The 14529-nt window shown below is 41.9% G+C and overlaps 1 protein-coding gene across 1 annotated transcript; it reads right to left on the reverse strand.

Annotated features, from left to right (window-relative positions):
- Positions 1-1935: 1935 nt before the first annotated feature.
- On the reverse strand, positions 1936-9825 carry FGB (fibrinogen beta chain). Its single transcript, XM_084769857.1, has 8 exons — positions 9690-9825; positions 6349-6543; positions 5568-5751; positions 4553-4780; positions 3959-4072; positions 3479-3604; positions 2801-3086; positions 1936-2332 (listed from the first exon to the last, which is right to left on the reverse strand). The coding sequence occupies exons 1-8, from the start codon at positions 9765-9767 to the stop codon at positions 2101-2103; spliced, it is 1443 nt and encodes a 480-aa protein (XP_084625983.1). The 5' UTR covers positions 9768-9825; the 3' UTR covers positions 1936-2100.
- Positions 9826-14529: the final 4704 nt, after the last annotated feature.

A 14529-nucleotide genomic window follows, 5' to 3' on the forward strand; every position in this document is an offset into this window, starting at 1 on the left:
GTGTTTGGACATGTGTTTTGTTTTTGTTTTTGTTTTTTGTTTTCTTTTGTTTCTTTTTTGTTTTTGTTTTTGTTTTTGTTTTTAGGAGTGAGATTATTGGACCACCAAATCAATTCTATTTGTCATTCTTTGCAGAAGCCATGTTGAACGATGGCCTCTTTCTTTCATATTTTCACTGACAACAAGGTGATATCAAGCATGGAATGGGAGGGGAGAAGGGGGAACTTTTGATGTGTATGACGTTATAGAACTGAGTAAATTTTAATGATCCGCTATAGACAGAAGTGTAGTGTTGTGCATTTAGAAATGATCTCATGTCAAGTGCTGTCACATTAAAACAATGAAACAAACAAGAGACAGTAGGAAGGCTTAGGAGGTGATGGATGTAATAATTCCATGTGGGTGAGGGGCCTGTGTCTGCATGCACACACGTGAGCATGTATACAGCGGAGAGATTCGGTTTGAGTTGGACTATGTACAAAAATACATAGGCAGGTTTTTGTTTTGTTTTGTTTTGGGGTGTGTGTGTGTGTGTGTGTGTGTGTGTGTGTGTGTGTGTGTGTGTGTGTGTGTTTGTGTGTGTGTGTTATAGCACTGAGAATCAAACTAAGTATTTTTGCTTTAGCATATAAATTATAATTCAATAAGGCCATTAAAAAGATTTAAGGGACTGCTTTGTACTAGAGTGGTGGAAAGCCTGTTGTAACAAAAATGTAGGTATGTAAAGGGGCAGGAGCCAGTCATGGAAGCCATTAATGACCGTGTTTGCCTCCATCGATGGGACTTGGGTGCAAGGCATCCAGTCATTGGTTCTGAAGAGTCAACTTTAAGCAGGCAGGTAATGGGCAGAGTTGTTTAGAATGGTCTTTTTGACAATGTAGAAGGTATCAGTGGTGTGGTGTAGACTGGGATGGACAGAATCTGTGGCATCAAGGCCAGGCAAAGATAAAGTTAAAGGAACAAGGTCCTAAGAGAGAGTTTGTGAGAAACAAATTAGCCTTCACTTAAGTGAACATTGAGAAGATGGGACCCAGGACACTAAGTTCAGTGCAAACAGGCACCATTGACAGCAGCAGCAGGGACACTGAGCTGGGTGCCCATGGGGAGAGGCATAAAGGGTAGACAATCATATTTCCACATTAGGTGTAGTGTTAACTATCAAACACACACACACACACACACACACACACACACACACACACACAATCTAACTGAGGATGATGGGCAATCTTGGCCTCTCAGTTCATCATTTCCCTAAGAAACACACTCCATAGCTTCATGGCTTGCTTGGACTCTGGCCTTGAGGCCTACTTGAAAGGTAGACCAGTTGTTTTCCCACGTAACAGGATGTCTTTTGATTCCTCAGATGTTCAATGTCAGCTTGGTAGACATTTGAGTCTGTAAATATAGTTTCCTGCCTGACAAATTCAAATCCTGAGAGCATGGGTCACACAATAAGAAGACATTGACTTACGATGATAGAGGCTGGTTTATGTAATCAGTCTGTGAGAAAGAGTTTCTTGTGAGATACCTTACATGAAGAAATAGGATTTCGAAGCCAGACTTATAAACAGCAACTTTCGTTTATGTAATACTTTTCTGTGACAGGGATGGGTGGTGCTTAACCTGAAATGCTCCACAGTCAGCTGAAACCAACTGCCTCCATTTATTACTATTCTTCTATTGGTTCTCTGCAGGAAGTAAATGAAGACTATAAATGAGGGTTGGAGAGATACTCAGAAATGAAGGCCTGAATTCACTTCCCAGAACCCATATCAGGCAGCTCACAGCACTGTGACCCCAGGTCTGGAAGGATCTGACCCCTCTGGCTTCTTCAGGCCCTGGCACTCGTGTGCACGTACTCACACACATTCATATAAATTACAAGCAATAAAAATATAACTTTAAAATAAAAGGACACAAAAGAAAGTCATGTGCTATTTTCAATGTCTTTATCTTAGATCGTTCAAAAAAAAAAAAAAAAAAGGACAGACTCCACCATTGTTTTGAGTTTTAGTGGATATACTGTATCAAAGGAAATTCCAATAACATAATGTAAAAAATGGACAGATAGAAGAATAAAAGTCTGTGTCTGGGGGACTATTGCTGTGGGAAGAAAGGCCTGATCTTCATAGACATCTTCTTCATTGAGTACCACGATCCCTTCCAGTTCATCCACACCATACCATCATCTGTGCCATGTTTGGACATGTCCCAGCTGTAAACACCACCCCAGTAGTATCTGCCATTCGGATTGGCTGCGTGGCATCTGTTATACCACCATCCACCACCATCTTCTTTTGAACACTGATTTCTTGAGTCTGTGGTTACCCTGCAAGGAAATGAGTCTGGGTTATGATGCATACAAGTACATACATGGGTAGCTGTCCAGCTTAGACTAAGTTTACACCTCTAAGTTTCATCAGAAAGATAAAAAAAAACAAAAAACCAATGAGGTCTGCCTTACAGTAGGGATGCTTTCCTTTGGTGAGTAATGAGCTCAGGACAGGGGCTGTCTGATATTCTTTAAGTGCCCAAGTACACTCACAGTGCTCAGTAACAATGCTAGCGGGGACTTCTATTATTTGTTTGTTTTGTTTTGTTTTGTTTTTCAAGACAGGGTTTCTCTGTTTTAGCCTTGGCTGTCCTAGACTCACAGTGTAGACCAGGCTGGCCTCGAACTCACAGGGATCCACCTGCCTCTGCCTCCCGAGTGCTGGCATTAAAGGCGTGCGCCACCACCTCCCGGCAGGTTGCTAGCGGGGACTTCTAAGATAGGAGTGAAGACTACAGCGCTTACCAGCCATCATTGTCCCTGTCATATGTGCTGAAGAACATGCCGTTGTGAATGGTCATGGTTCGGTTTTCCCCTACAAGCTGAGAGGCTCCATCCATGAGGGCGTTGCCAGCAGTCCCTTTGTACTTGTTCACTGAGAGTTGGTACTTGCCAGCCTCACTCTGCACTGTGAAGCCTCCATAAAGTGCCTTCACTTTGTCACCTTTCCAGTCTTCCATTTCGATTAGAAGTTCCGTGGGTCCCATCTTTGTAAGCTGGCTGATCTTATCATTCCCAAGCCAATATTCACCTAGAGAAAACAAATGTAAAATATGAAGAAGAAGAAGAAGAAGAAGAAGAAGAAGAAGAAGAAGAAGAGGAGGAGGAGGAGGAGGAGGAGGAGGAGGAGGAAGAGGAGGAGGAGGAGGAGGAGGAGACACTTTCAACAACCAAGCACTGCTCTTTCCCTTATATCTTTAGCTCCCACATTTGTTTTACATATATTTAGTGTGTGTGTGCGCGCGCGTGTGAGCATGCATGTGTGTGTGTGTGCACACGCGCGTGTGTGCATATGACTAGTTAAATTCCTATTACCTTCCTAAAAATCTAAAAGCAGACTCTCTATCCTTGATGTTTTTAATGAGCGGGGGAAAAAAACCTCATTAAAATAGAACGATTTTATTTTGTACTTGCAGTCTTTACCTGGCAAACCACAGTACTTCTTCGAATCTTCATTAGTTGCAATATTTCCAAATCCTTTTTTGTATGGGTCCCATTTCCTGCCAAAGTCGACGCTGCCATCCTGACGGTTCTGGATGACTGTCCATCCTTTAGTTGACAGAAATAAAATTAGCCTAAGGTAACCAGTAATGCCATCTTTCTGAAAGGAAAGTCTACACCCACTGCCCATTTGTTTTATTTCATGCCTGCTTATGGCCGGGTCTCCAAGTAGACACAAGAAGGAAATAAGCAGGAGGGGAGAACTCTTAAACCACTTGGGAATGCCAAGCGCTGCTTGGCATCTTTATGCACGCATCAAGGATCCTTTAAAGCTTTTCAAATGCCAGATTGAATTTCAAACCAAGTGGCTCCGTGCCAGCTGCTTTGGAGTGTACAGCCCTTGTTCCTGGCACCCAGAATGCTTACAGAATGAGAGGTGGGCCACTGACTGAGCAGATTTACCTCCGTTTTCTGTTTTCATGTCACAGTATACTCTGTATGGCTTGATGGTGGTGTCAGGCTGAATGAGGTACATCTCTGACGTCTCGCCTCCTTTCCTAATGATCTCCTCACACTCTGCAAGAATGAGATGGAGCGTTATGCTCGGGGACAGTAATGCAGTCTGCAGCCACTTGTTCTCTAACGTAACTGATTACACTGGGTACTGAGGACTATCATATCACAAATATTTGAGAATAGTGTTTTAGGAGCTGTATTCTGTCCAGTGAAGTATACAGTTCCTTTTATTTCCTGTCCCTCCAAACAGAGCACAAGGAAACACCTCCGTCTTTCCACGTGCCTGCTATCTATTCGCATAAACACATGCACACACACGTTAGAGACCCGTGGAACCCCGCCCTCACTGGAGTCAAAGATGCTTAACAGAACTGGCCTTAATCGTCAGTCAAGGAAGAACACAACACATCCGGGATAGAGTCACGATACGCTAGACTGTCACTGGGTTCTGTTGGGGAAAAACTACTCTGTTCACATCTTAGTCCCCAGGTTTAGAGAGTGTTAGATCTTCTGGAACTCAGTGACAATGCGTTGGCTAACCTTTCCCGGACACCACAGGGATATTGCAGCTCACGGTGCATGGGGTGCGGCAGTACTCCATCTGAGCTGAGATGTCCGACTCTAATTTTTGTATCTTGCTTCTCAGGTTCTCCAGGATGGAGCGGAGCACACGGAGATTAAGGGGGATATTATCATTCACGGTCTCATCAATATATAACCTCTGGTCTTCCAGAATTGAGGAATACTCGTTTATGACATTTTCATTATCTGGAAAAAACAAAATGATGCTATCCTATAAAAGTGTATCTAACCACATAAATACATTTTTTTTTTTTGCGATGAACCTTTAGACTTTCAGGAGTCATTACACAATTGTGACTGTTGACTTTTAAAGGCTTTGTTTGGTTCATGGCACGTAGCGCCCAGCCGCCACTCCAAGGATTGACAAGCTACAGATAGTATAGGGAACAGATACAGCAAGTCCTGTCTTTTTTTTTTCTTTTTCTTTTTTTTTTTTTCGTGAGCAGTGTTCCATCTCAACATATAACTTCATAAAGCAGAGGCACTTGGTGCTTGCACACCCCATGAGTTCTGCAAAGCCTCGGGATTTGCACGAGTATTTCAGATTTCTTTTGATTCCTGGATGGCTACACTTGGGTGAGCTACTCTCTGAAAAGCTTGTGCCCTGCTGACACCCCAACTGACTCCTACCCACCCCCACCGGGCCCTTAGCCCTCAAGGTTCACAGGCCAGAGGTCACTCACTACTTCCCATGACCATTCTCATATCCAGCACCTCATGGGTTAAATTGGCAAATACTAAGTTTTTCTTCTGTGCATATTATCTTCTGAGCCACAAGATGCACATCTAATAGACTGGAAATAAGAAACCACTCAGCTGAAAGTGCTGGGAGAAGATCCATGGTAAGCCGGGACAGACAGAAATCAGCACAGCGCTGATTGACCTTGGATGTTTAACCGCACGTGACTATATATCTAAAGGTAACAGATTCAGTTTTATAAATGAGTCAGGTCGAAGCCCTCAGGACGGCTACCTTTCATTTGCGCCTGCTTCTTATTCCACATGTCTTTCAGGAGGGTCAGGTACTGAAAGGTGGTGGAGGAAGTCTCAGAGACAGATTGGATGTTGCTGTTTAACTCGGCAACACTGGTCTTGATCGGCCTTTCCTGGCTTACCAAAGTCTTTTGCAGCTGACACCCTGTAGGACACAACACTCCCTGTAAGCAAAGAGAGTGCCAGGGGTTAAAGTGGTGGATATTTGTTAAAAATGTACATTAGGGAAACGTCAGTGATCTCATGGGTCAATTAAAAATATAGCCAAAACACTATGAATGTAATATTAATATAATTCCTGATTGTTTTGTGGTTCTTCTTGTTCTGTGTAGTTTAATATATATATGTATGTATATGTAAATAAATAAATAAATAAATAAACTCGATTATTTCATTTTCTTTATGGAATAACAGAAACTTTAGAAACATCAGTGAACTCCTAAAAAGAACAGAATGAGTCCTTACCACAGGGGGGAAAAAAAAACCAGAATCAAGCTACAAAACTTTTTACCCACCCCAATGAAGAAAGTAGGCAAAATACAAAAGTAAAAACAACGGCCCAATACCTTAGTTTGTTATTTTGCCTCCAGATCCAAGAGTCCCATAAAGGAAGGGTAAGTACAAAAAGGGGACTCAAGTTCATATATCAAACTTTAATTCTTAAATATGGAAAAGAGCTATGACAGAGACGTTGGACCATGAACTATTAAGCTTTCTCTGCACAGGAGACCCACCCTTGAAAGGACCACTAAAGCCCCTACCAGGTCTGGGTCAGCATGAAGACAGCCTCCGGCATCAGGAGGTCTTCTCTCCACTTTCTTCTTGCTGGGATCAACCTTGGGTGGGCGGGCTCGATAGCCACTCCCTCCGCTGATAGGAGGAGGGGCGGGTCTCAGGCTAGGAGCATTTTCCTTTCTCCTGTCGATAGGTCGATGGCCACGGGCATCCAAGGCATCCTACAGAACCAGATAGGAACAAAACGCAAGCTAAGACGGGCTGTGAGAGATAACTCTTCCATACTAGTGTTACATAGCTAAGGCAGAGAGAGCAAGGCTCGTGGTCTGCTACAGGGCTCGCCACTGGCTGGATCAGGTTGTTTGTGTCTCTTCAATGACAAAGCTACTACATAAAGCTAAGGAAGTCTCATGGGGGGGGGGGTGGGCTACACAAATACTCCAGATTGTGAAATCTAAGCTTTGGAACACACAGAACTGTCAGGAAACTAGACAATCATAAAGAATGAATATTCTTGTGCCACCTGGGTTAGTAAATTCCTCCAGTTGTTACTAATCCTCTCCCCAACTTTGGAGTTTGACAACTTGATGATCAAGCTGAGTCTTTTGTGATCATATTTGAGACAAGATTATCTATTTGAAGAAAGCTTATTAGTAATAAGACATTATTTGACCCTAACATGGCACAGAGAATTAAGATAGTGTGGAATAAAGGTACTGCTTTGATTCAAGTCTTGACATGCACTTTAGGCAAGTTACTTTATTCACGATGCAGTTTTCTCATTTATAAAACAGGGACAACCACAGCTCACGTTTGCCTTATAAGATTGCAGTAATGATGAATTTTTTTTTTGCCCACTAAATCCCCAGAACTGTCCTTGCCTCGCTTTAAGTTCTTCTTACTATGTTTGTTGTGGCCGTACTTCGAAGGCACTTTTCCACCGTTAATTCCTCTTCTACTCTCAGTTTCAACGAAAGTATTTGTTAAGCTATTCTCTTGAAACTCTATACCTAATTTCTTTATCAAACGTCATGATGTTCTCACAGTCAAAGTGATTTTCAGAGTTTTTACAGTCTTGAAGATTATATGCTAATTTAAAAGTCCTTAAAAAAGATCCTCAACTGGAAGAGCAGCAATCCGACATGAAGATTTGACTTGGGTTAAATATGTTAATCATTTTCATCACCAGTGGTTTTTTCTGTGGGGGTCGTGTTTGCAGGTGAAGAGAGAGTAAACCCTGGAGGAGTAGGTGGGCTCTCATGGCCTTGCGTGCATCTAAATCACTACAGGAGCTGCATCTGAAATTTTACTGCCATTTGTTCCTCAGATCACTACAGTGTTTTACATTTGGTGGGGTGGTGAAAAGATTGAAACCCCAATAGACTGGCTGCGGGTTCCCTTGCTTAGTTACTGATTAAGTCTCCTTCATATGTGTATGTATAGGTGTAGGTATATTCTCCTATATCTTAATGGGTGAGCATTCATGGGGATATACATATGTCATATTAAAGACACAGGCTCAATCAGACCAGGTCTGTTCTAACACACATTTAGTGAAGTGTGATTTTGTTCACCGCAAATACAATTATGAAAAAATAAAACTACTGGCTTCCTTGTTTGTTTTAGAATGTTGGACAGAGGTGATGTTGTCTGGTTTCACTAGAGAAAATAAGTGACAGATATCTGAAAGAATCAATGAGGACAAACGTTAGGAAAGAGCACTTACAGAAATAATTAAAACCAGGAAATCGACATTCGGAGCTTAATCTAAAACACTAGCTAGTAAGAATTTGAAAGCACTTTTGCAGTAATTTATGAAAAACAAAAAAAGTACCCAGATACATCCTTTACATTTTTCTTGCCTAAACCAGACATTTTCCTTTTTATTTGTATGATCAAATAATCTGAATACTTACAGGCCCTTCAATCCAGATCATCCACAGTGAATCAGCTCGTTGTAATATTAATGTGTATTCTGATTTTTATTGCATATAATGCACTACACAGAGTAAGTGTCATCCTGACATATTTAGCAATAAGATTTAAACTATTTTATGAAATTCGCTTTCAATTTTTTTGGGTGTTTTTGGCTTTTTTGAGATTGGTTTTCTCTGTGTAGCCTTGGCCGTCCTGGACTAGCTTTGTAGACCAGGCTGGCTTAGAACTCACAGTGATCCTCTTGCCTCTGCCTCCCTGAGTGCTGGGATTATAGGACTGTCCAATAGTCCACGTATACTGTCTGTTCTTTCTTTCTTTCTTTCTTTCTTTCTTTCCTTCTTTCCTTCTTTCTTTCTTTTGTTTTTGTTTTTGTTTCATTTTGTTTTTCAAGACAGAGTTTCTCTGTGTCCTGGACTAGCTTTTCTTTCTTTCCTTTTCTTTTTCTTTCTTTCTTTCTTTCTTTTTTTTTTTTTTTTTTTTTGTTGTTGTTGTTGTTCTCTTGTTTTTGGGGGGTTTTTTGTTTTGTTTTGTTGTTGTTGCTTTTTCAAGACAGGGTTTCTCTGTGTAGCCTTGTCTGTCCCGGACTCATTTTGTAGACTGGCCTCAAACTCACAGCGATCCACCCACCTCTGCCTCCTTGAGTGCTGCGATTAAAGGCATGCACCATCAGGCTGGGAGTAATTTTTATGACAACAATTAATACTGATATTGAGTTGGTAAAACCCTGCCTCAAACAAATAAACAAACAAAGGGAGAGAGGAAGATTGCCACAAGTTTGAGGCCAATCTGAGCTACAAAGTGAAACCCTGTCTCAAAAAATAAAAATAAAAAAGTAACATGAGAAAAACAGTTTTAAAAGTAAGAAAGTTACGCCTTATATTAATAGTGGAAATAAACATTACTTTTGTTACAATTTTTTATTTGAAAACCCCCAGCATTTCATTTTCTGATTTTAAAATTATCACGTTTACCCATAGTCAATAATCTGAGGGATTATATCTTATCTTATTCAACAAAGAGCAAACAATCTACCACAGTTTTTTTTCTTTCAAAATATCAGTCTTTTACCATCATAGAACCTATAAATTTAAAAATTATCATTATAATTGTGATAATGTACTGCAAGAACTAGGTGAAAATTCATAATGACAAGACAGATCAAAACACATCTCACATTAGATAAGCCACCTTCACCCTGGAAAAATAAAGGTGATTAAACCGAAAATAATATATGACTTTGCTTTCATTATACAGTTCTTGAAATATGTTGAAAGTCAGATAGGTCCCTGAAATTAAAGATTCGGTTTTGTAAGTACAAACAAGGCTTCCTTAGCTTAAATAACTGTTTACCCCAAACTAGGATTCCATTATTTCACATTAGTAATATTAATAGCTATATAATATATCTGTTTTTTAAAAAAAAAATCACCCCATCATCGTAGTCATCATCGGCAGCTTGAGTTTGAACTGAGAAAACGCACAACAGCAGTAGCCAGAGATACTTCATGGTTTCAGATATTCGGAAATTCCAAGCAGTCGCCCTTTGCCTGCAGACTTAGCTGGGAGACTGTGGAACCTATATATAATGGGTCCTCTCCGAGTCATGACTTCAGAAATGGTTACCTCCCTTTGGTTAATATTTGACCTTTCGGTTCACTTGTTGGCTGAACTGCTTTATCATTTGAGCAACATCTTCCCAGCAGGCCTTATTTACCCGCCAGGCAACTCTGCCTCGCTGCTGGCCTCATGTGGATGCTCCGGAGGATCATCAATTCACGGAATGAGAGCAAATGATGGGAAACAGGGACGTTCTGGAAAGAGTCCCACGTCGGAGGTCTTGTGAATTGCTGTGACTGGTACAGGAGTTCACAGAGGAGGTGCAAGGGCAAGGTTTAATCTAAGCAAAACTGTCCTACCCAAGGGCGGCTCAGTAAAGCTAGAACCCCAGTAAAGAGACCCGCGCATGCTCACACTTGGAGGCAGATGCTCGGTCACGTTTTGCAAGAGGCCATTGAAGGGATAAGACAGTATACCATCGCGGTCTATCCTTTCCTCTAGCTGTTAGTCAGAAGTATAACATACCCATCTTTCTGTGCTGTGGTAGACAAACATTTTGGGGGAGGGGGGAGGGGACCCCAGGGTTCTGTTTCATTTCTCTGTTATGATGTCAGTAAGTTATAGATGCCTAAATCAAGATAATCCTTAGGGTAATGGAGCACACAGTTAACGCTTCATTTTATTATTGTGTTATAAATCCTATTTGTGATATCATTTTAATGTAGGTGAAGTTTCCACAGGTCTCGTTCAGTTAGGACGGCCCACAGTAACTGTGGCCTGTTTTCTCTTGCCGGTTCTCATAAGCTACCACTTCTGCCTTGTCTGCTCATTTCTTCCTAGCAGTAGTAGAATCAAGCGTTCCTCCACCCACACAAATCAAAAAGAGGTCCAAAGTCAACGGCACACTTTCCAGCAAGCGCATTGCTCAAACGTATTTCTGGGTTTCATACAGAAAGGGGAACATTCTCGTAAACTTTACAAAATGCTTTTACAAGAAAGATGCAAGTGATCCGAGTTTGGATCATGACAGCATCTTAAAAAATGATTGGAGACAGAGACACGGAATTTCTTCTTTTTGACAGTGCAGGATATCAAATTCTTTTAATTAGGCTGTACAAAGAAATCTGAGCTTAGATACAGGAAAACACCGATTTCTTTGCAAATCTGTGCTTCATTTGTCACGATGTGTGAACATACTGTGTGGTTCTTTATCTTGTTTTATTTTATTTTTTTAGAGAAACATAAAATCTGACAGAAAAATCAAGTTTGTGTGCTGCGTTAATCAAAATGAGATATAAGGATATACCTTCAAAATAAAACTGATAAAAATCTCATCCTAGTTTGAGTGGGACCCCTGGGCCCAAATCTGCCTATCATAACGTTCTACTTGTAGGTTTCTAGGACCCTCTGGATCCTTCTACTTTGCCATTCTCCCATGCTTCTCTCATCTAGAGTCCCAATAGAATGTCTTCCCCTCTGTCTCAGTTTCCTGGTAAGTGAAGGCTTTCGTGGGACATGCTCCTTGGGCTAATATGCAGATATAAGTGAGTATACACCATTTGAGTCTTTCTGCTTCTGGGTTAACTTACTCATTAAGATCATTTCTAGCTCAATCCATTTATCCACAAATTTCGGGAATTCCTTGTTTTTAATAGCTGAGTATTATTCCATAGTGTATATGTACCACAGTTTCTTTATCCATTCTTCTACTGATGGACACTTAGGCTGTTTCCATGTTCTGGCTATTATGAATAAGGCTGCTATGAACATGGTTGAGCAAATTTTCTTGTTGTGTGCTGGAGCATCTTCTGGGTATATTCCAAGGAGTGGAATAGCTGGGTCTTGAGGAAGCCCTATTCCCATTTTTCTGAGATAGCACCAGATAGATTTCCAAAGTGGCTGTACTAGTTTGCATTCCCGCCAGCAATGAAGGAGTGTTCCTCTCTCCCCACATCCTCGCCAGCATGTGGTGTCGCTTGAATTTTTGATCTTAGCCATTCTGATGGGTGTAAGATGAAATCTCAGAGTTGTTTTGATTTGCATTTCCCTGATGATTAAGGAGGTTGAGCATTTCTTTAAGTGTTTCTCAGCCATTTGATATTCCTCTGTTGAGAATTCTCTGTTTAGTTCCTAGCCCCATTTCACAGGTGGTAAACCTTAAACCCCTACCCAGATCTAGCCAATGGACAGAACATTCTCCACAGTAGAGTGGAGAGTGGGATATTACTTTCTCACATACTCTGGTGCCTCACCTTTGACCATGTCCCCTGGAGGGGGAGACCTGGTGGCACTCAGAGGAAGGACAGCAGGTTACCAAGAAGAGACTTGATACCCTATGAGCATATACAGGGGGAGGTAATCCCCCTCAGGAACAGTCATAGGGGAGGGGAATAAGGGGAAAAGAGGAGAGAGGGAAGAATGGGAGGATACAAGGGATGAGATAACCATTGAGATATAACAAGAATAAATTAATAAAGGAAAAAAATCTCATCCTAGCAATCTGGGCAGGATTTCATTGCCGTGGCACTTATATTTTTGCTGACTTTAAAAGAATATCTTGAAGAAGAAGAATCATTTCTTGAGCTGTTTGGTATTACTACTCGATTTCCAGTCCCTGACAGCTCACCTCCTAGTGATAGTGCTATTTATTGGGTAAATCTGTGCATTCTTTAATATCTCTGCAGAAGTAAGGCAGATCTTGTACAGCACGACAGTGCAAGTTCCTTCAACTACTTCTTCAGGCCCCTGAACCTGGCACTCTGAAATTTAACAGTCATTGTCCACACAGTGTTCACGGGCCTCCAAAGGGACAAATGATGTTCAGGGTGCTGTGGAGACACCAGCTCAAATCATTAACCACAGAATAAACACGTGGACTGGCCTTCATGGCTGCACACCTAGCCAATGTTCACTTACCCTACTTAATTCTTAAAACCACTACCTTCTACAGATGTTGAAACTGAGGCTAAGCTAACCACCTACAGTCTCGGAGGCGGCCAGCAAGACTTGTGCATGTCTGTCTAGCTTAACACACCATGTTTTGTGCCCTCTAAACCACACTGCCCAATGGGATGTGTGTGCAAGCTGTAGAATTTTAATTTTACCTCAGGTTTGCTGTAGCTGCTGCTTGGGACCAGCTCATCTATGGTTATCAGGTATCTTTGGTTGACATACTCACTCTTACCTCATATTTTTGTTCATATTTTTCAGCCTGGTGTATAGTGTGTGTGTGTGGATGTTTGTGCCCAGTGACAGATGTAGGTGATATCTTATAACATTTTTTTCTCCACAGTTACAGACAGCTGAAGACCACTTTGAGTTGTCTAACAGTTCCAACCTGGCGAATCCATTTTAAGGAGAAGGGATACATGGAAACACTTAGGTATTTTTGCATTCTGCTGCCATTGGTGGAGAGGAAAGGGCGTGCTGTTTACTAAGCCAATAATGCAGTTTTCTTGTTGGTATTAGTTGACCTTGTTATGTAAGCCAAGGGCAGTCAATCAATGACAGAGAAAACAGACTGACCCATCCTGCCCAACTGTTTCCTAGCACAGAGACAAAAAGACTTGTGAACCCCAATTATGGAGACACTCCTTATGACCTTTTCAGCTTGTGTGGGGCCCAGGCTGCACAGCACAAGGCAATTTGGGCTAAGTAGCAATTTTCGAGTTCCGCCTTTGTGCCAGGTGGGATAGCTCAGTGAGCAAAAGGGACAAGGGCCATGAGTTTATGGGGAAAAGACAGGAAAATGAAATCCACCACAGTAACCTGTGCTGAACCCTACAGAGTCAGGAGAGGCTTTTTGCACAGTGACTTAGCTAATGACCTTCAAAAGGAAAACGGCCATTAAAATGAAAAGGGCTTCCGAGCCTGCAGCCAGGGGCTGAGTAGCAATGGCTGCTTGTATCACGCAGCTTATACCTGAGGTGTCTCATATCTATCCATTAAGCGAGTTTATGCATGGGTGCAGGTGCATGAATAAATAAGACACATCGGTGACCCTGTTGTCTACACAGACATATGAGTGGAAATGTAACAGTTATTAGTGTTTGTAGTGTGTTTCCCTCTGATACAATTTAAGAATAACTGACCAATGGGAATTAGTCCTGGAGAGCCGGAGGCCAGGGCAGACATCAGAACAGTGTGCCTGGGAGACCTATAGTGAGAGAGAGCATGTGGGAGGGTACTGGCTCTGTGGACAGCTCCCTCTGCTCATGTAGCTTTGCGTGGAGCTGACAAGGAACCTGAGGAGCAGGGACAGCAGGACATTTTCTTACCTGACCAAAATACAGACCATAGGACCAATAGCCAGGACAAAGATGCTTCCCTGCTTTTGTTGAGACAGAAAAACCACAAAGGATGGTGACCCTCTTTGGAGTGCAAAAGTGGGACTGCGGTGGTCCTGTCAGTATGGTGATACTACAGGTAACCAAACAAAGGATGGGCACGCTGGCCTTACGCCATGCTAGCCCCATCAGAATCTCTTAAGCAAACTGAAATGTGCAAAGAAATCTGCAAAGCAGAGAATCAGGCCCTTTGACTTGATTTCTGGTTCATGGCAGCATTGCAGAGAAAGGAGTCCGCTGCTGCAGTTCAGCAGCAATAACACTTTCCTATTCAATCATTTGGTTCTTCAGTTAAATCTGTCAGGCCCTCTGGTCCTTCCTCACCTATCACTGCTCAATAGGAAAGGGTTTCTACACTATTTGAAG

This window comes from Acomys minous, assembly GCF_964271855.1.
Source record: "Acomys minous genome assembly, chromosome: 19".
Taxonomy (NCBI): Eukaryota; Metazoa; Chordata; class Mammalia; order Rodentia; family Muridae; genus Acomys; species Acomys minous.